Source organism: Pantherophis guttatus, chromosome 8 (genome assembly GCF_059756535.1).
Source record: "Pantherophis guttatus breed Tessera chromosome 8, ASM5975653v1, whole genome shotgun sequence".
Lineage (NCBI taxonomy): Eukaryota > Metazoa > Chordata > Lepidosauria > Squamata > Colubridae > Pantherophis > Pantherophis guttatus.
The window spans coordinates 4,225,408-4,252,658 of NC_142070.1; the positions used below are offsets into that span (position 1 = coordinate 4,225,408).

Below are 27,251 nucleotides of genomic sequence, written 5' to 3' on the forward strand. Positions count from 1 at the left end.
GTTAAAAGCACCTGGAAATCCCCTGCATAGGATACTTCATATTTAATGCAACCAGTGGAGGAGTAATTCGTTGTGCTGTTGCTTGGAAGAAGGAATTAAAAGGAAGCCCCGGATGAATTTACGCCTAACTGGGGCCGATGGGCACAAGGTGTATTTCTGTGTGTTTTCCATAGCTCTGATTGGTGGGATTGAGGGGTGTGGAGCAAACGGATCTCTTTAATCTGCTGGCTGCTGATCCACAAATCAGTGTCAGATTGATAACGAAAGAGATTTTTGTTCCTTGCCTGCAAGTAAAGTCGGTTTTCTCTTCCAAGCTAGGAGGCGAAGGAAACTCAAACCCAGCTTGTTAAAATTAAACCGATTGAGTAATCTTTGACTCCAGTTTTTCAACTTTGGAAAACTCAAACTAAGGGGGAGCCCCGCCAGCCAATCAAAAGCCTGCAAAGCATTGTAAAAGGAGACGGCGTTTGGCTCCTAGTTCAATTGACACCCGGAGTTACTGAGGGAGCTATTTTTACACCTTTCCTGTATTTTATGTAACTGGAACCTCGAAATACTTCTAAATGGAATGATATCCCACCCCTCACCCCCCCATTGGAGCCATTGAAGGGCCAGGGGCCAAAGAGATTACTCTCAAAAGGTCAGAGTGGCACAGGGAAACCGAGTCAGGTTGTAAGTTCTAGAGATGAGTGTCACTCTACGATACCCCAGCCTTCTTGATGGGTAGGGGGTGGGATGGTCTTGCAAAAACGGGCTGGACTTCAGTTACTCTGAATTCATAGCTGCGATGGGAAGGACATCAAACTGCCCAATTCTCCCAAATTTCTTTTTTTAAATGAAGAAAAAAGAAGGAAGGGAGGGAGGGAGGGAGGGAGGGAGGGAGGGAGGAAGGAAGGAAGGAAGGAAAGGAAGGAAGAAAGGAAGGAAGGAAGAAAGAAAGAAAGAAAGAAAAAGGAAGGAAGGAAGGGGGTGGGAATGAAGGAATGAAGGACAGAAGGAAGGAAATAAGGAGGGAGGGAAGGACAGAAGGAAGAAGGAAGGAAGAATAAGGAAGGAAAGGAAGAGGGAGGAAAGACAGAAAAGAAAAGATGAAAGAAAGGGAGGGAGGGAAGAAAGGAGGGAAGGAAGGACAGAAGGAAAGAAGGAAGGACTAAAGAGAGAAAGAAAAAGAAGGAAAGAAGGAAAGAAAGGAAGGAAGGAGGGAAGGAAGGACAGAAGGAAGGAGGGAAGAAAGAAAGAAAGAAAAAGAAGGAAGGAAGGAAAGAAAGAGAAGGAAAGAAAGAGAAGGAAAGAAAGAGAAAGAAAGAAAGAAAGAAAGAAAGAAAGAAAGAAAGAAAGAAAGAAAGAAAGAAAGAAAGAAAGAAAGAAAGAAACTGGCCAATTTTCCCAAATCAATCTATCTATCTATCTATCTATCTAATCTACATCTACCTACCTTTAAATTTATAAATAAATAAATAAAGACACCATCTGGCCAGTTCTCTGGAACTGATCAAGAATCCATAGGTTTACAGGTAGTCCTCGAGTTACGATCGTAACGGCGCTTGCCCTTCGCAGTCGTAACTTGGGACGGCTGCAAAGCGGGTGGTTCGGTCACAATTTTAAACCGTTTTTTTTGTGGCGGTCATTAAGCGAACAACACAGTCATTCAGCGAATCAACGGTTTTGGATCACGGCCCGGGGCCTGAAGTACCGTCAGTCACGTGACCGTGAGGGGGACTGTGAGGCGACCATGAGAATTTGAACCTGGGTCGCAAGTACTGTACCTCCAGTGGGTCCATCGTTAACGATTGTAAACTCAACTTGATCTTATGCCTTTTTTTTTTGGCAGCGGTTGTTAAGCAGAACAGAAAGAGAAATCTGCCCCACATCGCCATGCCTGGCATGCTCTAAATTGTTATTCAACGGGTGAAACGAGGTGGCTAAAAATAAACCAGCTCGGGAAGCTCCGATCTTAAAAACTTTTCTCCCTCTCCATGCTGAAAATGTCACTCTTTGCTTTGTGTATAATATTATTATTATTATTATTATTATTATTATTATTATTATTATTAATAATTGTTGTTGTTGTTGTTGTGTTGTTATTTACTTTATTCATTAAACATGAAACAGTCAATTGAATAAAGTAAATAATAATAATAATAATAATAATAATAATAATAATAATAATAAAATAAATAAATAATAATTAAATAAAAACCACCTTACTCGGAACAGCTTACATCCTCCGACGATACCTTAACAGTTCCTAGGTCCTTGGTTAGGACTTGAGCTGCTGAGCTATTAACCAGCCTCAAAGGCTGTGAATCTCACTAAAGATTAACCAATAAATAATAATAATAATAATAATAATAATAATAATAATAATAATAATAATAATAATAATAATAATAATAATATACACAAAGCAAAGAGTGACATTTTCAGCATGGAGAGGGAGAATTTTTTTAAGATCGGATTATTATTATATACTTTATTCATCAAACATGAAACTCAGACAACTGAACATTCAAAAATGCATCACAAATATTGGTGCTAATGGTAGATACAGGTTGCTGCCAGCATCCTAAGTATCAACCAAGTACATTATTATTATTATTATTATTATTATTATTATTATTATTATTATTATTATTATTATTATTATTATTATTTAATCTTTGGTGAGATTCACAGCCTTTGAGGCTGGTTAATAGCTCAGCAGCTCAAGTCCTAACCAAGGACCTAGGAACTGTTAAGGTATTATTATTATTACTATTACTATTACTATTACTATTATTATTATTATTATTATTATTATTATTATTATTATTTAATCTTTGGTGAGATTCACAGCCTTTGAGGCTGGTTAATAGCTCAGCAGCTCGAGTCCTAACCAAGGACCTAGGAACTGTTAAGGTATCGTCGGAGGATGTAAGCTGTTCCGAGTAAGGTGGTTTTTTGTAGAGTCAAAATGTTCAAGTCCGGCAAATTTAGAATTTCTAAATAGCGGGGTCGCCCTTTGGGTATTGCTCCAAGGGCTCCAATTACAATCGGGACAGCACACAATTTCTTTTTCCACAGTCGCTCAACTTCAATTTGCAAGTCCCGGTACTTTGTGATTTTTTCTTGCTGCTTATCTTCAATCCGTGCATCACCAGGTATTGCAATGTCAATGAACCATACTTTTTTCTTTTCAACTATTGTTATGTCAGGTGTGTTGTGGACCAAGTGCCTGTCAGTCTGAATCCTAAAGTCCCACAAGATCTTGAGTTTCTCATTCTCTAAAACTTCCTCAACCTGATGTTCCCAGTGGTTTTTGCTGTACTCAAATCCAAACTTCTGGCACAATTTCCAGTGAATGATCTTAGCAAAGCGGTCATGGCGTTGTAGGTAGTCAGTTTGTCAAATTTTGCTGCACCCACAACGGCGCTGGAAAAAGTGACTTATGACCGTGTTCCACAGTTACGACCTTAGCGGCTTCCCCCATGATGCTGTGATCAAAATTCAAACGTTTGGCAACTACTGGTTCCTATTTATGATGGTTGCGGTCAACCCCTTTTGCGGCCTTCTGACAAGCAAAATAACTTTGAACGGTCGCTAAATGAACAAGTCGAAGACTAGCTGGTTCCTGAGCGTCCCAAATTTTGATCGTGCGACTTATGGGTGCTGCTGTGATGGCTGTGATTTAGGAGGAATCCTAAGTCACTTTTTCCCCCCAGGCCTGGTTGTATCTTCGAGTGGTCACTAAACGGAACGGTTGTAGATTATTATTTTTTTAATTTGATTTATATGCTGCCCTTCTCCGGAGACTCAGGGCGGCTTACAGTGCGTTAAGCAATAGCCTTCATACTTTTGTATATTTATACAAAGTCAGCTTATTGCCCCCACAAACTGAGTCCTCAATTTACTCACCTTAGAAAGGATGGAAGGCTGAGTCGACCTCGAGCCTGGTGAGATTTGAACTTACAGTAATTGCAGACAGCTTGATGTTAATAACAGTTAATAACAGTGCTTTAGTCTGCTGCGCCACCAGGCTCCTTCCTGGTGGCGCAGATTGAGGACAGATTAAGGTTACAGATCCCTGAGATTATGGTTTAGCTAGCTGGATTCTTCTTCCATTTTGTTTTTTTTTTTAAATGTGAGCAGAGGACACCTCATCGAGAAGGTCTCCGGGATGGACTGTGGCCATCTGCAAGGTAGCCTGAGACGTTGATGGACATTATCGGGATGCTTGGGAAAGATGCCAAGGGCATGGATGCCCGCCTCCCCCCATCCAAGCAAAGTTTTACCCTTCGGCCTTGGGTGAGGAGACCCTGCTGTCCAAGGAAATCTGAGGACATCCGAAGATGGCCCAACTCATGGAAGTGAGATCTAGCAAGATCTAAGATTCTTCTCTTGGGTGGGGCTTGATGCTTCCTATTTATACCTCTCCTTGGTAAGTCATATTTTGTCCGGCGAAAAACCCAAAAGGAATTTTAGAACCATCCAGAAACGTTAGGCGACGAAGACACAACCCATCCGGGACAAACGTGGAGAACATCTGATCTTGCTTCATGCCTTTGTCCACCGTTTACAGATTAACAGAGTTGGAAGGGACCTTGTAGGTCATCTAGTCTAACCCTCTGTCCAAGCCGGAGACCCTACACCATTTCAGACAGAGGGCAGTCCAGTCTCTTCTTGAAAGCCTTCAGTGATGAAGTTCTCACAACTTCCAACTTACTCTACTCTACTCTACCCATTCCATTCCATTCCATTCCATTCCATTCCATTCCATTCCATTCCATTCCTCTACTCTACTCTACTCTACTCTACTCTACTCTACTCTACTCTACTCTACTCTACTCTATCCTATCCCATCCCATCCCATGAATGATTCATCAAAAAAGGAAGATGCTACCAGACTCCTTCTAATTTTTAGACATTATTTCACTCTCACTTAATGTTCCTCTAGAACATTGAAGCTCTGATGATAGGATTTCCATGGCTGAGTTAACCGACCCACTTATAAAGCTCATGTAAGATTTCGGTACAATTTGTGTACTTCCCTGCTCTAATTATCAATGTCCTTATTTAAGCACACAACGTCCAGATTTACCATTGGGCCCTATCTGACCAGGTTACACAAGAGAATTAATGCACAAAAATTGGGTTTTTTTTAAAAATAAAAAAATATCAAATAAATATGAGGAGCAGGGCTAAATTTGATGTTTGTATAGATGTTTTTTATCTGGCTGTTCACCGCCCTGAGTCCGAAAGGAGAAGGGCGGTATAGAAATGCGAATAAATAAATAAATAAATAAATAAATAAATCTATGGAAAACATGCAGCCTTTAAGGGAATTTGCAATTCTTTTAATGAGGAAAACGGTATTAAAAAACGGTGTTTATAAATAAGTCAACGCCAGGCCCTCCCTAAGGAAAAGTCATGGTGCTTGAAAGAAGAGCTAAATAGTTAAATCTGAATTTTATTTTATTTATTTTTTTTTTGTGCTCAGGGAGGTTTTGCAAGCACCAAAAGTTAAAAAGCAAAGTTTGACATGCCCCCCGCACAAGGACGACCCATGCCCACCCCACGTAAAAGGCATCACAGAAAGACAAAGACAGCCTGGCAAATTTCTAGTCCGTTCTACACAATTCAGAAGCTGAGCTGAATTCACAAAACCAGTCACACGTCTTACCCGTCTTGGCTTCAACACAATAGATTGCACGCTGTCAAACACACACACACACGCACACACACAAATCCAGTAGGTCACGAATCCATTGAAAGGGCGACACCGCAATTGCAGAATCAGCCAAGCAACCAGACCCACATACACAATTCACTCGTAACTGCACAAAGGTTATTGTACACCAGAAGCCCCCAAATTCTTCAACACATCAACCTTTTCAAGAAATTTATTTATTTATTTATTAATCAAATTTCTATACCGCCCTACTCCCGAAGGACTCAGGGCGGTGAACAGCCAAGATAAAATACAGATAATACAAATATTAAAAAATCCCTTAAAATTATTAAATATTTTGGCCGAAACACAGATTAAAACACCCAATTTATAAAATCACACAAATTAAAAATTTAAATTTAAAAATTTAAATTGCAGGCTGTTGCAACTGGTCTCCAAAACGTTGAGGATACGGAAATAATTTAACCAACACAGGTAGTCCTCGGCTTACAACGCTTCATTTTAGTGACCGTTCGACGTTGCCAACGGAATTGGGGGAAAAAAAGGGTCTTATGATCTATTTTTCACTCTTACGACCGTGGCAGTATCCCCGTGATCACAATGATCAAAATCCAGATGCTCATACTTACGACCGGTTGCAGTGTCCTGCGGTCACGCGATCCCCTTTTGCGACCCTTCTTCTGACAAGCAACGGGGAAGCCAGATTCGCTTAACAACCGGTTAAGCGATTCACTGAACAACTGAGGCAAGAAAGGTTGTAAAATGGGGGGCAAGACTCCCTGGACAAAGGTCTCACTTCAACCACAGAAATATTGGGCTCCCTTGCGGCCGTAAGCCGAGGACTACCTGTGCAGAATCCACTGAAAGGAACGGACCTCCAGGATTTTTCTGCTTTTCAAAACCGCTTATTTGCAAGCAAAATTCATAAAACGGCGAAGAAACTTTTACATCATGCACATTTTTCCCCCCAGTTAAGGAACGCGGTGGCGTGTACTTCCCTTCACTCATCCCAGCACAGGCCAGTTTAATTTTTTTAGCATCCCACCAGTTTGTTTTATTGACTTTCCAGGGTGGGGAAAAAACCCCCCGAGATCAAGAATCGAAGGACGACTTACAGCAAGTTGGTCATTTGCATGGAGATGGACATCGGTGAGGTTTCCAGCGAACGGCGCGGCCACCTCGCCAGAAGCACCGCAGAGCCGAGAGCCGAGAGACGCTTCTACTAACCCCCCCCCACAACCCCACTGGCCGCAGGAGCGAAATAGGGCTAGGCAATCCGACGGCAGTGGAAATGAATACCGGCCCGGCCCATCCTGACCAAGCAATGCGAGGGTGACTGATGGGGACATCTGTTCCAGGACGGGTTGCAGCCAGCTGAGTGGACGCGGATAGACAGGGCTCCGTCTGCGGCCTTCAAGCATCCAAGAAAACGGCCAGCGTTTTCCAAAATACAGTAGTCCTCGTCTTACGACCACTATCTAGTCCTAAATGAACCTTGTGAACTCTTTTTACACACAGTGTTTCCCTGAAAATAAGACCGGGTCTTATTTTCTTTTGGGCCCCAAAATAAGCCCTAGGGCAGGGGTGGGCAAATATGGCTCCTTCATGACCTTTGGACTTCAACTCCCAGAATTCCTGAGCCAGCTTGGCTGGCTCAGGAATTCTGGGAGTTGAAGTCCACAGGTTGTATAAGGGCCACATTTGCCCATCCCTGCCCTAGGGCTTATTTTTGGGGTGAGACTTATTTTTTTCCCCCCCCATTTACGGGAGGCCCATTTCTTCTGCATGCTCGTAGTAGGGCAGGTTGCGAGGCGCACTAGTGCCAGCCCTCCTCACAGGGTTGTTTTTGTGGGGAAAATAGGAGAAGGAAAGAGCATTGTGCATATCCGCCACCTTGGGCTGCGTGTGTGTATGTCTGTCCGTCTGTCTATCTGTCTATCATCCATCCAGCCGTCTCTTATCTATATCTACCTACTTATCTTCTATCTACCTATCTATTTATCTATCATCCATCCATCCCTATCTACCTACAGTACCTCCCTATCATCCATCCCTACCTATCTACAGTACCTATTTATTTTATTTATTTATTTATTATCAAATTTATAGACCACCCTTCTCCCGAAGGACTCAGGGCGGTGTACAGCCAAGGTAAAAAACATAGATACAAACATTAAAAACAATTTAAAAAGATATATATAAGTTTACCTATCCACCTACCTATCTATCCCTATCTCTCTCTCTCTCTCTCTCATCTCTCATCTCTCTCTATCATCTATCTCTCTATCTATCATCTCTCTCTATCTCTCTCTCTATCTATTATCTATCTATCTATCTATCTATCTATCTATCTATCTATCTATCTATCTATCTATCTATCTATCTATCTATCATCTATCTATCGTGACCCCGACTCCCGAGCCTGTCCTAACAGAGGAAGAGGACTCAGAAGGTGATGGGGAGGAACTGATAAGGCCTCCCTCTCCAGGACCCTCCTCTCTGGCAATGCCTCAGGTTTCATCCGAAGGCCAAGAGGAACAGCCTGGGATATGCCAGGAGGAAAGCATATCGGAACAACAACAGATCCCTATCTACCTACCTACAGTACCTACGTATCTATCTACCAACCTATCCATCCATCCATACCTACCTATCCTTCCATACCTACCTACCCATCCATCCATCCAATCTATATTTATCATCCATCCCTATCTACCTACTTACAGTACCTACCTACAGTACCTACCTATCATCCATCCATCCATCCATCCCTACCATTCCTACCTACTTACCTATCTACCTATCCATCCATCCCTACCTACCTACCCATCCATCTATCTAATCTATCTATATCGATCATCCATCCCTATCTACCAACCTAAGTACCTATCTACAGTACCTACCATCCTATCATCCATCCATCCCTACCTACCTACCTACACCTACCTACCTACTTACCTACCTACCAATCTACCTATCCATCCATCTCTACCTACTTACCTATCTACCAACCATCCATCTATCCATCCATCCATCCAAAGATTTAAATAAATAAATATCCACTCAAAATGAATTGGTGCTGCAACTGATGCAACTGTAAAGGTTCTTTCTCCCTCCAGCATGAAGAGCCAAGAAAGGGGGAAACTCGGTTTTTCAAGAGAATTTTGCAACTTTTAAAGCTAAATTACTAAGATGAATAAATCAACGTGAGCTTGGTTCGAAAGGGGAAATTTTTTTTTACTCCAGCTTGTTTCCTGGGATATCATGGGAGCCTCTTCATGTAAGGGAATATTTTTTTGGCAGCAACATAAGAAGTGATTTGGCACGACTTAATTTCTTAATTTCCACTTTAATGTATCTTCTTGGTGGTCTCCCACCCCAAGCATCCGGGGAGTCTGATTCTGCTTAAGCTGTTTTCAAGATGATCCGAGATAGAAAATCTTGACATCTGGTATATATGTTCAGGATCAAACCATCCTTCCTCATGCAGCCTTCTCTAAACTGGTGCTTGCCAGATGCTTCCATAATCCCCAGCCCTCGTGGCAACATCTAAATTACTAACAGTTTCCTGCTAGTGCAGGGGTCAGCAACCTGCAGCTCTGGAGCTGCATTGGCTCTTTCACCCCTCTCCTGCAGCTCCCTGTCACTCAAAATATGCGTCACAGCCGCCAATGTGCGACACCCACCGGCACATGATTTATTGAGCTTTTCAACCCCCCGGTAGGCCAACCATGGATAAATCCAAGAAAAGAAAAGTTTCAGAAGAAAACAGAACATTTAATTCAACTACATATGCTACTTCAAGGAATAGTCAGGTACGGGAAGGGTTTTGTGGCTCCCGGTGTTTTCTTTTCTGTGGGAAACGGGTCCAAATGGCTCTTTGAGTGTTTAAGGTTGCAGACCTCTGTGCTAGTGACACAAGCTCCCTTTTCCCAACCCTTTCTTTTTACCCACGATTCACTGAATCACGGTTTACTCAACCCAATATCCTGAGTTTGCACAAGCCAGGAAGTAGAAAAAAGAATGCCCGTTCATTTAATACTACAAACCCCATGGCCTCTGAGAGAGAGGCGAGTGATGAAATACGTAGGGAGGAAGCATGCAAATGTTGTGAGTTATGGACAGGCAGTCCTCGACTTACAACAGTTCGCTTAGGGACCGTTCAAAGTCGCGACGGCACTGGAAAAAATGTGACGGAGGACCGTTTTTCAAAGTTATAACCGTTGCAGCATCTCCACAGTCTCGTGGTCAAAACTGACAACTGACTCATAATTATGACCGTTGCAGTGTCCTGGGGTCATGTAATCCCCTTTTGTGACCTCCTGACAAGAAAAGTCAATGGGGAAGCCAGATTCACTTAACAACCGGGTTATTATCTTATCCACCGCAGTGATCCACTTAACAATTATGGCAAGGAAGGTCTCCAAAATCCACTTAGCAAATGTCTCACTTAACCACAGAACAGCAGTCGTAGTCCTCGACTTACGACCACTACTGAGCCCAAAATTTCCGTTGTTAGGCGAGACCTTTAAGTGAGCTTTGCCTCATTTTACGACTTTTCTTGCCACTGTTGTTAAGCGAATCCCAGCAGCTCTTAAATGAATAACCTGGTTGTTAAGTGAATCTGACTTCCACCATTAAGTTTGCTTCTCCAGAAGTTCGCATGACCACGGGACACTGCCATCGTCATCGTAAATACGAGTCAGATGCCAAGGCTCTGAGTTTTGATGATGTGACCGCGGGGAGGCTGCAATGGTCATATGTGTGAAAAACGGTCACAAGTCCCTTTTCTCAGTGCCGTTCTAACGGCGGTCACTGAATGAGCTGTCGTAAGTCGAGGACTACCTGTACATGGGGAGGGACCATGCAAACGTTGCGAAGTGCACCTCCGCAACACTTCCTTTAAGATAACCCACAACTCCTGCGATGCTGACACAATCTTTTTGCTTTTGAAGACTGTTTTAGAAAATCTGTTTCCTTTCCAGATTCCCTGCTGATATTTGGCTAAGAGTGAAGTTCCGATTTCCATGTTTCTTGTCCTGGAATGACTTCGAGGCCAGTGTAAATATTTTGGAGCACTTCCACCCAGTTTTGAGCTATTATTGTTTAAAATAACACGGAGGGTTGAGGTCTCAGTTCCCGACATCCTCTGCTGTTCACCCTCCTTTTGCCAGCTATTCCATTCCTGCCCGGTTCAAACTCTGATTTATCTCTTTAGAACAGCCTCTGAGTATCATCCAGAGATGTGAGGACTTCAACTCCCAGAATTCTTAGCAACAGCCCAAATCCTGGGTGGGTGGGGAATTAGATTTCCTGCTTGAGTAGGGGGTTGGACTAGAAGACCTCCAAGGTCCCTTCTAACTCTGTTATTCTGTAAATCTGTTATTCTGTTTTAAATGCCCCTGAAAATTTTATTTTATAGGTATTTTTGACAAAACTGATCTTGCAAGCCTTGGATTCTTGTTTACCAGTTCTCTTCTTCCCTGGAGCTACTGAAAATAGAGAGTTAATTTCTATGTCATGCATATCATATACACTGTTACTCACCCAGCAGCCCAAGACAAGGAACCTTTGATAAGTAAATAAAGACAAAGCAACCCGTTTGTTTCTGGAATTTTACGATCTGCTTGCTTTAATGTGCCTATCTCCACACAGGATAGGAACTGTATCAATACAGTAACAGGTTTACACGGCTCATTTTCTTTGCTGGAATTAATAAAGAGAAGATTGTTCTATTTAATACCTCCTGCAACAGCTTGTTCTATCTCTCTCTCTCTCTCTCTCTCTCTCTCTCTCTCTCTCTCTCTCTCTCTCTCTATCCATCCATCTATCCTATCTAATCCTATCTGTCTGTCTGTCTGTCTGTCTGTCTATCTAAATCTCTATCTATCTAAATTTCTCTCTCTCCCTCCCTCCCTCCCTCCATCTATCCATCTATCTATCTATCTATCTATCATCTATCTACCTACCTACCTATCTCTCTCTACCTATCTAATCCTTCCTTCCTTTCTATCTTCCTATCTACCTATCTCTCTCTCTATCATCCATCTATCTAAATCTCTCTCTATATATCTAAATCTCTATTTATCTTTCCAATTAATCCTTCCTTCCTCTCTCTCTTCCTCTCTCCCTCTACCTACCTACCTACCTATCTCTATCTATCATCTATCTATCTATCTATCTATCTATCTATCTATCTATCTATCTATCTATCTATCTATCTATCTATCTATCTATCTAAATCTCTCTCTATCTAAATCTCTGTCTGTCTGTCTGTCTGTCTGTCTGTCTGTCTGTCTGTCTGTCTGTCTATCTAAATCTCTCTCTCTCTAATATGTATACACACACACACACATGAGAAGGTTGGTAGATCTAAGATCTAGATTAGAATTTCTAATGTTTGGCGCTGTAAAGATGTGTGGACTTCAACTTCCAGAATTCCCCAGGGCAGTATTGGGTTGATTTATCAGCTTGTACATCTATTTGCAACCCAATTGACCTATCATCATTACATATATGAAAGGAAAAAATAATCAACGGGCTATACAAGAGCGGAGTTAAAAATTCAAAGCACTCTGTTCTTTTCCTTCCTAACGTTTCTTGGGTTCTCATAATTCGTTAATTTCTAAAGGGGACATCAAAACTAAACAACTACGGGGGTGAAATTCAAGGTCCCAACCGGTGACCAGAATGTCGAAATCCTGGAAAACAGTTCCCAGTCCATGGTTTGTTGACACACAACTGACCCAGTGGTGGGATTCACAATTTTTTAGGTCTGTGTACGTGGCTTGGTGGGCGTGGCTTGGATACTGTAAAATCTCCATTCCAGGGGAAAGATACTGTAAAATCTCCATTCCCTCCCCACTTCAGGGGAAGGATACTGCAAAATCCCCATTTCCTCCCAATCAGCTGGGACTCGGGAGGCAGAGAATAGATGGGGGCGGGGCCAGTCAAAGGTGGTATTTACCGGTTCGCCGAACTACTCAAAATGTCCGCTACCGGTTCGCTAGAACTGATCAGAACCTGCTGAAACCCAATTCTGACCTCAGCCCTTGAGAGGAGGAGTAGGTCATATGGCCGGTTTGAACCTTCAATGCACCCCAACGACCCATGAATTTGCCCAACGAAGGTTATGAGCAAACATGGGAGAAATGTCTACGAAGGCATCATCAAAAGTGGACATTAGTCACAAGGAGAACGTCCGTTCGCAAATCCCCAGGGATATATACACCAAGAGGTCAACTTTACACACTCCTTCTAAAGTCTTATCCAGGTATTCCTCGACTTACGACCACAAGTGAGCCCAAAATTTTCTGTCGCTAAGCGAGACGTTTCCTACGCGAGTTTGGCCCCATTTTACGATGGCCAGAGTCGTTAAGTGAATCATTGCGCTAAGAGAATTCGGCTTCCCCATGGACCTGCGACCGTTAAACTTTGTGAATCGCCGCAGCTGCTGAGTTAGGAACAGGGTCGTTGAGTGAATCTGGCTTCCCCATTGACAGAAGGCCACAAAAGGGGATCATGTGACACGGCAACCGTCATAAATGCGAGCCAGTTGTCTAAATTTGGATCACGCAACCATGGGGGACACTGCAACGGTCGTAAAGTGTGAAAAACGGTCCTTAAGTCAACTTCTTTCAGTGTCGCTGTAACTTTGAACGGTGGTCTTAAGTTGAGGATTACATGTAACTGTATGAGATATGGATACAAGCAAAATAAATGTTGAGTCAACTGGACCAGTTTCATGTATTCAACATGTCTGGCTGGAACCCTAAACAGCTGGGGAAGATGTGGTGGTCCAGGACTAACATCTGGAGAAGATTGGAAGAGCCCCATCTGTTGCGGTGGGTTTCTCAAAGCCAAATCAAAAGATAAATCAGGAATCTTCTCCATCACCCTCAACCGCAGGAATCATATGGATTTAATTGTTTCCTTAAGATCAAGGTTGACAGAAATATGCGGCCTATGAGGCCGGAGTTTTCCCTTCTTCCCATGTTGAGAAAAATTTTAACTTGAGAGAGGATGAATGAATCTTTGAAGCTCAGGAATTGAATGTGGAGTTGAAGTCCACATGTCATAAAGGGGCCATATTCCCCCAAGCTGCCTCAGGAATTCTGGGAGTTGAAGTCCACAAATCATAAAGGGGCCATATCTCTCCATGCTGGGTCAGGAATTCTGGGTATTGAAGTTCACAAATGGGGCATAGTTCCCCAGGTTGGCTCAGGAATTCTGGGAGATGAAGTCCACAGGTCCTACAAGGGCCATTGTTCCCTCATGCTGGCTCAGGAATTCTGGGAACTGAAGTCCACAGGTCCTACAAGGGCCATTGTTCCCTCATTCTGGCTCAGGAATTCTGGGAGTTGAAGTCCACAGGTCATAAAGGGGCCATATCTCCCCAGGCTGGCTCAGGAATTCTGGGAGTTGAAGTCCACAAATCATAAAAGGGCCATTGTTCTCCATGCTGGCTCAGGAATTCTGGGTATTGAAGTCCACAAATCATAAAAGGGCCATTGTTCTCCATGCTGGCTCAGGAATTCTGGGAGTTGAAGTCCACAGGTCATAAAGGGGCCATATCTTCCCAGGCTGGCTCAGGAATTCTGGGTATTGAAGTCCACAAATCATAAAGGAACCATATTTCCCCATGCTGGCTCAGGAATTCTGGGTATTGAAGTCCACAGGTCATAAAGGGGCCATATTTCCCCAGGCTGGCTCAAGAATTCTGGGAGTTGAAGTCCACAGGTCATAAAGGGGCCATATCTTCCCAGGCTGGCTCAGGAATTCTGGGTATTGAAGTCCACAAATCATAAAGGAACCATATTTCCCCATGCTGGCTCAGGAATTCTGGGTATTGAAGTCCACAGGTCATAAAGGGGCCATATTTCCCCAGGCTGGCTCAAGAATTCTGGGTACTAAAGTCCACAAATCATAAATGGGTCATATTTCCCCATGTTGGCTCAGGAATTCTGAGAGTTGAAGTCCACAAATCATAAAGGGGCCATATTTCCCCATGTTGGCTCAGGAATTCTGGGAGTTGAAGTCCACATGTCATAAAAGGGGCCATATCTCCCCATGCTGGGTCAGGAATTCTGGGTATTGAAGTTCACAAATGGGCCATAGTTCCCCAGGTTGGCTCAGGAATTCTGGGAGATGAAGTCCACAGGTCCTACAAGGGCCATTGTTCCCTCATGCTGGCTCAAGAATTCTGGGAGTTGAAGTCCACAAGTCATAAAAGGGCCATTGTTCCCCATGTTGGTTCAGGAATTCTGGGTATTGAAGTCCACAAATCATAAAGGAACCATATTTCCCCATGTTGGCTCAGGAATTCTGGGTATTGAAGTCCACAGGTCATAAAGGGGCCATATTTCCCCAGGCTGGCTCAAAAATTCTGGGTACTGAAGTCCACAAATCATAAATGGGTCATATTTCCCCATGTTGGCTCAGGAATTCTGGGAGTTGAAGTCCACAGGTCATAAAGGGGCCATATCTCCCCAGGCTGACTCAGGAATTCTGGGTACTGAAGTCCACAAATCATAAAGGGGCCATATTTCCCCATGTGGGCTCAGGAATTCTGGGAGCTGAAGTCCACGTCATAAAAGGGCCATTGTTCCCCATCTCTGCCTTAGACCAAACAAATCACTAACAAAAAAGCAAAAGTCTCCAAACTTGGCAACTTTAAGACTGGTGGACTTCTACTCCCAGAATTCCCCAGCCAGCATGTGGAGCAATCATGTGATTCTTTTAAGAATTGCATTGATTCGTTTAACAACTGTAGCAGGAAAAGGTCGCAAAATGGAGCAAACCTCACCAATCAAGCCCCTTGCTTAGCAGGGGAAATTTGGGGTTCAATGGTGTTGTATTACAAAGACTACCTGTATATATTTTAATTATGGTTGTTTATGCAAACCTCGGACCGCCCTAGGCTGATGTTCTTCAGATATTATTGATTTATAAAAGAGATTTATGTAGTTGCCCACTTTATAGCACACAACTCTGGCTGGCAGGCTACAATAATAAAAACACAAGCAATAAATAAACACACACATTACACTACAAACACACAAAGGGATACACTACATTCTCGTTACTCAAAGCCAGAATGCCACTGGGAAAGTTGGAAAGGATATAAGCATGCTATAATATTAGGACATTAACGTTTATGCTCCATTCAGAAAATAAGAAATTCGTTCACCTTGTGTCTATCCACAGAGCAATTATAGGCAGTCCTCGATTTACAACAGTTCTTTTAGGGACCATTCAACGTTATGACGATACTGAAAAATAGTCTTGTGGCCATTTTTCACACTTACGGCCATTCCTCACACTTTTGGCCATTGCAGCATCCCCACGGTCACGTGATCAAAATTCAGAGGCTTGGAAACTGACTCGTATTTATGACGGCGGCATCGAATAAATAATAATGCAATGGCTCACTTAACAACTGTGGCAAGAAGGGTCGTAAAACGGGGCCAAGCGCACTTAACAACTGTCTCGCTGAGCAACATAAATTTTGGGGTCAACTGGTCGTCGGTCGAGATGTGAGCAACGATATAGGTAATCCTCAACTTACAACCATTCGTTTAGTGACCGACGTTACAAAGGCACTGAAAAAAAGTAACTTGTGACTATTTTTCACACCATGGTCATGTGATCAAAATTCAGCGGTCAGGGCTTCTCCTGGATCAACCAGGGACTTTGCGATGTCCCTGGGATCGACAGGATGTGCCCTCCACTATCACCGTCTCTACGGGACGGTGAGGTCCAAAACGGACTGTCCAGCGGCGAAGATATCGACGGCGATCTTGGAGCTTCAACATCGCCCGCCGTACCATCACGACGCCAGCTCCGCCTCAAGTAGGGGGGAGGTGATTTTTATATATGACTGCTTTTTTTTCTTTTTATGCACTCTTTTTTTGTGTAGTCTTGTCTAATTTTGTTTTATTTTTATTTTATTTTTTCTTGTTTGGGGTTTGCATTTTAATGTTATGAATAAAATTTTTAAAAATTGATTTTATATAGAAAAAAAAAAATCACTTGATAACTGGCATCTGTTTATGCAGTGTCCCCGGGCCGTCACACGATCCCCTTTTACGGCCTTCCGACAAGCCAACTCAATGGGGAAGCCAGATTTACTTAACGAATGTGTTGCTAGCTGAACAACTGCGGTGATTCACTTAACAACTGTGGCAAGAAGGGTCGTAAAACGGGGCCAAGCTCACTTAACAAATGTCTCACTTAGCGACAGAAATTCTGGGGCCCAATGGCGGCTGTAAATCGAGGACCACAGGTTTTATTGTTGTCGAATTTATTATGTCATGGTCCAAAGGCACTCTGCAAATAAAAACACCGTTGGCTGACAACACTTCGAATCCCAGAATGTGCTTTGTAACTAAACTTTTCCAATTCTGTCAAGAAGTCAAGAGGTCGGGGTTAATCTTTAATGGGGCAGCAAACCAGCAATGGGAGTTTTCTCATCTGTCAGGTAATAAATTCAGCCAACTGCAAAACTTTGTTTGAAAAAAGGAAGGCGTCAAAAGCTATTTGGAAGAGAAGAAGCGGTACTGTGGCCCTCCCCTTACAACACTTTATTTAGTGACCGTTCAAAGTTACAACGGCACAGGAAAAAGGGGCTCCCCCCCATTTTTCACCCTTAGGACCTGTTACAGACATGGTCAACATTCAGACAGTTGGCAACTGGCTTGTACTTATGACGGTTGCATGTCCCTTTTTGGCGACCTTCTGACAAGCAAAGTCGGGAAACGGGGAAGCCAGATTCACTTAATAACGAGGTTTCTAACCAGGGTGGATTTGATTTAAATCGAGTCGATTTAAATCACAATTTAAATCATGATTTAAATCACTAGTAAAAAGGCTTGATTTAAATCAACTCGATTTAAATCCTAATTTTTAAAGAGCAACTGTCATCTCTGCTACTCCTTTGACCCACTGTTGACTCACTGATAGTCCCAGTGTTGCAGAATATACAGCATAACTAAGCTCCGTTTCATGCTGAATAAACTAAATTATTTATGTATCTTAAATAGAAAACTATCTTACGATAGATTTTCACCCCAAAAGTTTTTTATTAAAATAAATTCGATAAAAATCAAAAAAATCCGATTTAAATGAAAAAAAATCCGATTTAAATCAAAAAAATCTGATTTTTTTGATATTTTTAAAAAAATCATTGATTTTTATCCACTCTGGTTCCACCTTAGGACCAGCTGTACAAAAACTGGATGAGAAGACAATCTAAGAGACCTACACATTGGAGAAGCCAAGAGATATCATTTTAGCAACAGAGGCAGATTTCCCTGCAACTCAACATTCCTGAAAGATTAGCCTCCAACATCAAAGACTTAAAGATGCCAGAAACAGAGAATGGGATGAGACCAATATCAGCCATGCTGGCAGAAGATGAAATGCCATCATTAGAATAAGACAGAGAGTTGCAGCTGCGTAGGAGTACAAAGTTATATGAGCAGGCCTGGAGAAATATTTTACTGAATCCTGAAGCTCAGCTACTGTCCGTCCATCTATCCAATATGTCTTATTATCTATTACTCATCTATCAATCCCTCCATCCATCATCTATTTATCATCTATTGTGGAAATAAGGAGGAATTTTCTGACAGGGAGAGCAATCAACCCATGGAACAGAAGTTGCTGTGGGAGCTTCATCCCTGGAGGCTTCCAAGAAGAGACTGGGCTGCCATCTGTCAGAAATGGTGTAGGGTCTCCTGCTTGGTCGGGGGGTTGGACTAGATGACCTACAAGGTCCCTTCCATCTCAGTTAATATCTATGTTTCATGTATTATCTATCTAGTTAGCTATCCATCCATAATCTATGTATCTATCTATGCATCTGTCCATCTCTATAACCATCCATCATCTATTCATCGTCCATCCATCCATCTCATATGTCAATTATCTATTATTCACCATCTATCCATCATCTATCATCCACAATCAATCTATCATGTAGGAATTCTTTATGTATCTATCATCTATCAATCATTTATCATCTAGCTAGCTATTCATCCATCTATCTTCTATGTATCCATCTCTGTATCGGTCCATCTGTTCTATTTATCATCCATCCATCATGTCTATGTCTATTATCTATTACTCATCTATCCATCCCTCCAGCCGTCATCTATGTTTCATCTATTTATCATCTACGGTATCTAGCAATAGCACTTATATACTACTTCACAGTGTTTTACAGCCTTCTCTAAGCATTTTACAGAGTCAGCATATTGCCCCCAATAATCTGGGTCCTCATTTTATTCACCTCGGAAGGACGGAAGGCTGAGTCAACCTTGAGCCAGTCAGGATCGAACTGCTGGCAATCGGCAGTCAGTAGAACTAGCTAGCAATATTGCATTCTAACCACTGTGCCACCATGGCCCTTACCTATCCTGTATATCCATCTATGCATCCATCCATCTCTACACCCATCCATCATCTATCCACCATCCATCCATCCATCTCATATGTCTATGTCTATTATCTACCCTCATCCATCCATCCTCTATCATCTATGTATCATCCATCCTCTATCAATTATGTACCGTCTATCAATTATTTATCATCTAGCTAGCTATTCATACATCTATCATCTATGTATTCATTCATTCATCTATCCAACCATCTATTCATCATATATCTATTTATCGTCCATCCATCCAACCTCCACCCACATTCATTTTCTACCTGCACACAAAAATCTTATGAAAAAGATTGGGCTGAGAGTAGCTGGCCCCAAGCTGAAGGGAGATGAGTCCCCCCCCCAATCCTTTAACCACTTCAAGCGCCTCTCCCGATTCAAAATAAATACACTGATTATCTGAGACAGGGATGGGAAACAATGGCCCCTTTATGACCTCTGGACTTCAACTCCCAGAATTCCTGGGCCACAGTTCCCCAGGCTAGCTGGGGAATTCTGGGAGTTGAAGTCCAGAGGTCATAAAGGGCCATAGTTCCCCACCCTTGATCTAAGATTTAGGGCTGAAGGGATTCTGGGGTTCTTTTAATACCTGGATTGAGGGTACAGGTAGTCCTCAATTTACAACAGTTCATTTAGTGACTGTTTGAAGTTACAACGGCACTGAAAAAAGGGACTTATGACCATTTCCCACACGAATGACCACTGCAGCTTCCCAATGGTCATGTGATTTACACTCGGATGCTTGACAACTGGTTCATATTTATGACCGTCGCAGTGTCCCGGGGTCATCTGATCCCGTTTTACGACCTTCTGACAAGCAAAGTCAAAGAGGAAGCCAGATTCACTTAACAACCATGTTACTAAGTTAACAACTGCACGGATTCATTTAACAAACGCGGCAAGAAAAGTCGTAAAATGGGGGCAAAACTCACTTAGCAAATTTCTCACTAAGCAACATACATTTTGGGCTCAATTGGGGTCGTAAGTTGAGGACTAGCTGTATTGTCTGAAAGCTGCCAATGCATTTCCCCAGTTTAACTAACGATCTGAACCGGTCTCTCCACACGTCATCTTTAATGTAGCGTGCAAACTGGTGTCGGCACTTCCTGCGTCGGATGAGGAGAGTACATCTTTCTCCTTCTGTCCTGGCCACTTTTTACAGAGGCACGATTGAGAGCGTCTTAACAAACTGCATCCCTTTTTGGGTTTGGTGGCAGCAGTGCCTCAGATAGAAAGTCCATACAGAGAGTGGTGAGGACAATGGAGAAGATTATAGGGAGCTTGCTTCCTGTTATTCAGGACACTGCTTATAAACGCTATGTGCTTAAAGCTCCCAGCATTGTAAGAGACCTCCCCACACCCACTTCACGGTCTGTTTCTGTGTGTTCCCCTCTGGGAGGGGGTTTCGAAGTATTTCTATCAGGACTTCCAGATTTTGGAACAGCTTTCTTCCTTAGGCCATCCGTCTGATAAATCTCACAAGATTCATTTTTCTCGCCATGGATGTGTAAACATCTGAACTAGACTGTGTTGTTTCTCTGTGCCATATAACATATGTGGGTATATACACAAAGTTGTATTTATTAATTTTGTCATGTTCACGTAGTAGTGTATGTTGGAGGTGGTGACTCTTCGAGAGCTGGATGCCACGAAATTTCATTTTAATGTACGCCGATCCGTGTACATTCAAAGTGACAATAAAGTTATTATTCTATTCTATTATTCTTTAGCTCGCCTTTCTGCTGCCAGGCGACAGAAGTGGGCCTCCATGGCCCACCCTCTAAAAAGTTATGTGATACCCATGTCTAGTTTTGTGAACTGCACGGACTGGGAAGAAGACGACAAAATATTAACTCCTGCCAGAATTGGGATATGAAGTTTGGCAAGCAGTTCTCTTCAAAAATCACTCCTCCAAGTAAAATTTGCCCGTCCAACGCAAACTGTCTTCTCTTGCCATTCTTTCTAGGAAGATAATTAAAATTATTTTGTTCCAGCTTTTTCCTTCTCCGAACTTCAGTTCCCTGGGCCCTTTGGAGCTGCGGTAGAGGTAGTCCTCGACTTACGACGATTCCCTCAGTGACCATTCGAAGATACAACTGTCACTGAAAAAAGCGACGTATGACAAATCTTCACACTTACAGCCGTCGCAGCAATCCCCAGGGTCACGTGATCAAAAAATTCAGACGTTTTTGGCAACGGATTCGCATTTAGGATGGTCGCAAGTGTCATGTGATCCTCTCTTGCGACCTTCTGACAGGCAAAAACCAATGTGGGAAGCCAGATTCGCTTAACAGCCGTGTCGCTAACTGAACATCTGCCGTGATTCACTTAACAATCGTCGTAACGGGAGGCCAAGCTCACGGAACAAATGTCTCGCTCAGCAAAGCAGGAACTTTTGGCTCAGTGGTGGGTCGTAAGTCGAGGACTCCCTGCACTACAATTCCAATGTTTTGCAACCACCTCGTGCTTATGGGGAAATTCTGAGATCGGAAACCTAAAATATCTGGATAATCTCCCGGTGAACAGGCCTAGAAGGATAGGACGAAACGCAGCGAGGTCCCTGGCACTACTCTTTGGCCGACAAAAATCAGCAGGAGCGTTTCCCCCGTTTTTAAAAGAGAAGAACATAATAAAAACTGTGGTGTAAGCACTACGATAAGCTGAATTCTTTCTTTTTTTAAAAAAAAAAACAATAAAAAACATCCCCTCGAATTGATCCCTGCTGAGGCAGAATATTCTGGCAGTGTCATGCCATCAATACAGTTCTTCCCTGCTTGCCGTGAAATGAAGTATTTGTCCAGTCATAAAAATATTGCCCATCCCTGCAATCAAATTCAGATGAATCTCTGGTTACACCTAACCGGGAATAAGCCACTTGTCTGAAGCATTTTAATGAGTTTTGGAGCAGAAGCAAAATCTTTAGCTTAGAAAATTCTGCAGAGTCTCCTCGATTTATGACCACAAGCGAGCCCAAAGTTTGTTGCTAAGCGAGAAAGTGGATAAGTGAATTCCCCCTTTTATAACCTTTTTTTTGCCACCGTTGTTAAGTGAATCACCGCGGTTGGGTAAGTTAGTCACCGAGTTGTTAAGTGAATCTGGCTTCCTCATTGACTTTGCTCATTGGAAGGTCGTAAAGAGGGGGAATGACGTGACCCATGGGGACACAGCAACGGTCATAAGTATGAACCCGTTGCCAAGTGTCTCAATTTTTATCACGTGATCATGGGGATGCTGCAAAGAGCTTAACTTTAAAAAACGGTCATAAGTCACCTATTTCAGTGCCGCTGTCACTTCGAACGGTCACTAAATGAACTATCGTATGTCGAGGACTACCTATATTGACTACATATCAAGGATTTCCTATCACCGGGATACAACACCGCTACTCTGGACCGCTAGTTCCTCAGAAGTTTACTTTATCAATACTCCCTTCAAATGAGCTTTTCTTCTGAAGAAAAGTAAATTTACGGAGCAGTTCAGAGGCGGGGAAGAAGTTTGAAAATTAACTTGCCAGGCCCGGTTAAAAGAGCTACACATCTACTCCATATACCGTTTATTAATGTTTAATTTCAACAAAACATCGAGTTCTCAATGTGTGCAGAAAAAACATCCTATAAATGAGGCAGGAAAAAGGGGTGTGAGGTGAACTCCCTACAGGGATGACAACTAGGAGAGAAGAGGAGAGAAGGGAAAAGAAAGGAAGAAAAGGGAAGGGAAGGGAAGGGAAGGGAAAAGAAGGGAAGGGAAGGGAAAAGAAGGGAAGGGAAAAGAAGGGAAGAAAAGGGAAGGGGAAGGGAAAAGAAAGGAAGGGAAGGGAAAAGAAGGGAACAGAAGGGAAAAGAAAGGAAGAAAAGGGAAGGGAAGGGAAAGGAAGGGAAGGGAAGGGAAAAGAAAGGAAGGGAAGGGAAGGGAAGGAAAGAGAAGAGAAGAGAAGAGAAGAGAAGAGAAGAGAAGAGAAGAGAAGAGAAGAGAAGAGAAGAGAAGAGAAGAGAAGAGAAAAAGGAAGGGAAGGGAAGGGAAAAGAAAAGAAAAGAAAGGAAGAAAAGGGAAGGGAAAAGAAAGGAAGGGAAGGGAAAAGAAAGGAAGAAAAGGGAAGGGAAGGGAAGAGGAAGGGAAGAGAAGAGAAAGGAAGGAGAGACAGAGGAAGGGGAAGGAGGAAAGGGAAAGGGAAAGGAAAGGAAGATAATACTATCTGAAATGTAATATTCTGGCATAATTATGCCGCCAATAAATAAATAAACGACATGCACCAAGGGATCATCTTGGAAAAGATAAACTTGCTCCGGCATAAACAAACAAGTAAGTAAATCATGACATGCAAAACCTTAGAAAAAAATAAAATAAATGTACCCGGACAGAGCTGTTCAAAGCCTTCTGTTTAGAGAACAGCCTTATAAATGAGAAAGCAACAGAAAAACTAACAGAAGACCCGGACATGAAGGAGGAGAGTTGTCTGGCAATGCAGCGACAGAAGTCCCCATTTTTTTTATTATTTTTAAATCGGATCCTAAAGTTCTCTTCTGCATTTAGCAGGGATCCTGCACGAGGCAACCCCCGAGATGTTCTTGCGGGGTTGCTAAGCACAGTTTCTGCACGATTTCGGAGATGAAAAGAAAGGAGAGGCAGGAAGGGCATCGCGCCATTGCCAAATCTTGCCAAGAGTTCTTTTCACCCATCTATACACCACCACACACACACACACACACACACACACCCCTAGTGCGACAGGATGCTGGATATTTGCACAAGGAAGAAGCAGGGAGTCAACTCAAGGAGTGAGGGAACCACACCAGCCGGAGTTACGAGCACCCATGAACAAAACCAGTTGTTCTGCTAAGCTTTTCTCCAGCTGCAATTTTAAAATTCCCTCTCTCAGCTCAGCCTATGGATTTTTCCTTCCTTCTTTTCTTCCCTTCTCTTTCTCTTTCTCCTTTCTTCCTTCTTTTTCTTCCTTCTCTTTCTCTTTTCCTTCCTTCTCTTTCTCTTTCCTCTTGTTCATTTTCTTTCATTCCTTCTTTTTTCTTTCTCTATCCTTCCTTTTTTCTTTCCTTTCTTTTTCCTTCCTTCTTTCTCTTTCCTCTCGTTCTTTTTCCTTCCTTCCTTCTTTTTTCTTTCCTCTCGTTCTTTTTCCTTCCTTCTCTTTCCTCTTTTTCCTTCCTTCCTTCCTTTTTCTTTATCCTTCCTTCCTTCTTTCTCTTTCCTTTCTTTCTTTTTCCTTCCTTCTCTTTCTTTTCTTTCTTTTTCCTTCCTTCCTTCTTTCTTTCTTTTTCTTTCCTTCATTCTTTCTTCTTTTTTCTTCCTTCTTTCTTTCACTTTTCTTTTTCCTTCCCTTTCTTTCCTCTCATTCTTCCCTCATTCCTTTTTTCTTTCTCTTTATCCTTCCTTCTTTCTCTTTCCTTTCTTTTTCCTTCCTTCCTTTTCTTTCTTTCCTCTTTCTTTTTCCTTCCTTCCATCCTTCCTTCTCTTTCTCTATCCTTCCTTCCTTTTTTCTTTCTCTTTCTTTATCCTTCCTTCCTTCTTTCTCTTTCCTCTTTCTTTTTCCTTCCTTCTCTTTCTCTTTCTTGCTCTTTCCTTCCTTCTCTTTCTCTTTCTCTTTCCTCTCTTTCTTCTTCCTTCCTTCCTTCCCTCCCCTCCCTGCAAGAGAAGCAGATGCTTTTCTGCCACGCCAACGCCTGGCCTCCTCGGTGTCCAGACACCCAAGGGATCCTTCGCGTCTGCCTCCCTTTGCCCAAAGCCAGGAAAATTGCAAGAGGAAAGCTTTTTCCTTCCGCAGGTTTTGAAAGAGGCGAAGCTGGGTGGTCTGCTTCGTGGCTTTTGAAGCCCAGATGGAGAGGAAGAGAGCAGGGATCTCTTGGAATTCAAGGGGGGGGAGGAGAGAATAATTTGTCTTTTGAGTTGCTTTCTCGCTCTAAAAGCCAGATCAATATAAACCGGAGCTGAACGGACAGCACACGCTCGGACACCGGCCAAATCAAATAGCAAGGACTGAATTAGAAATTAGGACAGTACCGTAGGGAGCTGCCTTCCCCCTTCCTTCCCTCCCTTCCTCTCTTCCTCCCACCCACCCCCCAGGCAAGGAAGCCCAGCCCTACAAAATGTCCCAGCTGACAAAACAGTGCATTGCAAAAAAAAAAATAAAAAATAAAAATAAAAGGCAGAGATACCTTCTATCCACACCTTTCCAGCTTCAGGGATTTAAACCGACCCCAAAAACCCACCCACCCAATAGACCTGGTTGGAAGGATGCACCCCACTGCTCTGGAATGAAGGACACACAAGACAGACGGACACACACACACACACACTTATAGAGAGACACACACGGTTTTCCTAGCCGGATCGCAGAGGCAAATCCAGGATTTCACCGAGCAGGTGCCAATGCGGTGATCCTACGGTGGCACCCCCTCCTTTGAGAAAACCATGCAATTAAAGAGAAGGAAGGTTGACCCCCCCCCAATCAGGGGAATCCGTCGGGTGCCCCCAACTCCCCAGAAGATCCAGGGACCCCCCCCAAAATGAGGTGTACTTGGAAAGATGTCCCCAAGAAGCAAAGATTAGACGAGAGAAGAGGGATCTGGGGCTTCTTCTCCCCACTTCTTGTTCTCCTAAGAGAAGAGGGGGGCCCCCTCCCCTCAATGGGGTCACGGGGAAGAATCTAATTTATGGAGTCCTGGAGCCAAATCCCACCCCTCCTGTCACCCCTCCTTGACAGCTCAAGGGGGTCTAAGAGCTGTCCATGATGGGGGGGCATCTTCTCATAGATCTGCCTCCCAACGCCAGGCTGGACTGCCCCCCTCCCCTTTCGTGCAATTGCCCTATAAGTTGCCAAGGCCAGCCCCAAATTGCTAGCAGACCCCCCCTCCCCAAATTCCCTTACCCCCCCCAAGGCAGATCTCCCCCTTTTGGGGGTAGAAGGGTGGGGGGAGCAGAAAGGAAGGAAAGAAGGAGCAGCAGATTCTTTTCAGCTTCTTCCCATCCCCATTAAAAAAAAAAACTATCTTCACAATCTTAGACCACCCCTCACCCAGACCACCAGAGGGGACTACAACTCCCATCTTCCCCTGCAAGAAGCCCCCCCCCACACACACACCCTGCTAAATTTGACCCTCTTCTCCAGGTCATGCAATCCAGAGGAAGAAAAAGAGGGGGTGAGAGGGGGAAAAAAAAAAACACCAGCCGCGGATGATGGGCATTGCAGTCCAATGAGCAATTCCGATTCTCGAGCCCCCTCCCCACCCCAAATTCGCCACTCACCCCGTTTTCTCGCAAGTCTGGGGCAAGGAATCGAGGCTCCCTTTGCAGTTTTTTGCAAGCCCGCCCGCAATGAAGCAAACGGGGATGGGCGCGAAGCGTGTCCTGCCGCCCCCCCTCAAAGGAAAAGCGGGGAAGGGGGCGCCGGAGGGACTCCTTACCTGCAGAAGATGCTCCAGCCTCCTGCGCCGGCGGAAGAGCACTGAGGCGCCGCGAACGTTCCAATGCCGCTTTACAGCGCTCGGCGCGAGGACGCCGCCGACTCAGACTTACAGACCGCACGGCGGGGAGGGGAAAGGTTCCCGGATGTAGACCGCTCCGCCCCCTTTCTCAGTCGTGCCTTGCTGTGTGACCCGCCCTTGACTCCGGCCGGAGACGGGCAAGCCGAATGGCTTCATCCTCTCCACTGCGCAGGCGCCAGGGAGACTTTCCACTTTGCTTGAGTGAATAGAAGTTAGGTTCCTTTTTTTTAATTTTTTTAAAAAATAAATTCGCTCACCCAAAATTCATCCCAAGTCGGATTTTTCATGCATTCGGTCCAACGAGTTTATTTTAAGGGAGTAAAGGCGCCGCGAGCCAGCTTTCCCTGACCTGGTGCCCTCCAAGCAGATCAGGAGGGCGCCAGGTTGGGGAAGCCTGACTGGGCTTCTATCAGAAAAGCAATAAATAAACCTTTTTTTTAAATGCACGTGTTTCTCTGTGCAGAAATGTGTGCACCGCCTGTACTCGAGGAAGTTTACAAATCAGCAAAGGAAAGTTCCATAAAACTCACTGAACCCAGATTTAAAAACTATAAATAGCAATCCTATCATCATCATCATCATCATGCTGGCCTAGGAACCAGGAGGCAGTGAGTTCTAGTTCTGCCTTAGGCACGAAAGCCAG

At 43.5% G+C, this 27,251-nt stretch overlaps 1 protein-coding gene across 3 annotated transcripts in view; it reads right to left on the reverse strand.

The window, feature by feature from the left end:
• The window catches only part of RNF24 (ring finger protein 24), a 65,829-nt gene extending 39,025 nt beyond the window's left edge, over positions 1-26,804 (reverse strand). Inside the window, exon 1 of one of the 3 annotated variants that reach the window (XM_060687180.2) lies at positions 26,528-26,804. Coding sequence is in view for 1 of the 3 variants with exons in the window: in XM_060687178.2 (XP_060543161.1) it covers positions 6,784-6,815 (32 nt within the window). In the remaining 2 variants the exon portion in view is untranslated. Of the gene's footprint in view, positions 1-6,783; positions 6,879-26,369; positions 26,504-26,527 lie in introns of those variants that run through there. The other 2 variants (XM_060687182.2, XM_060687178.2) reach the window with 2 other exon arrangements.
• Positions 26,805-27,251: the final 447 nt, after the last annotated feature.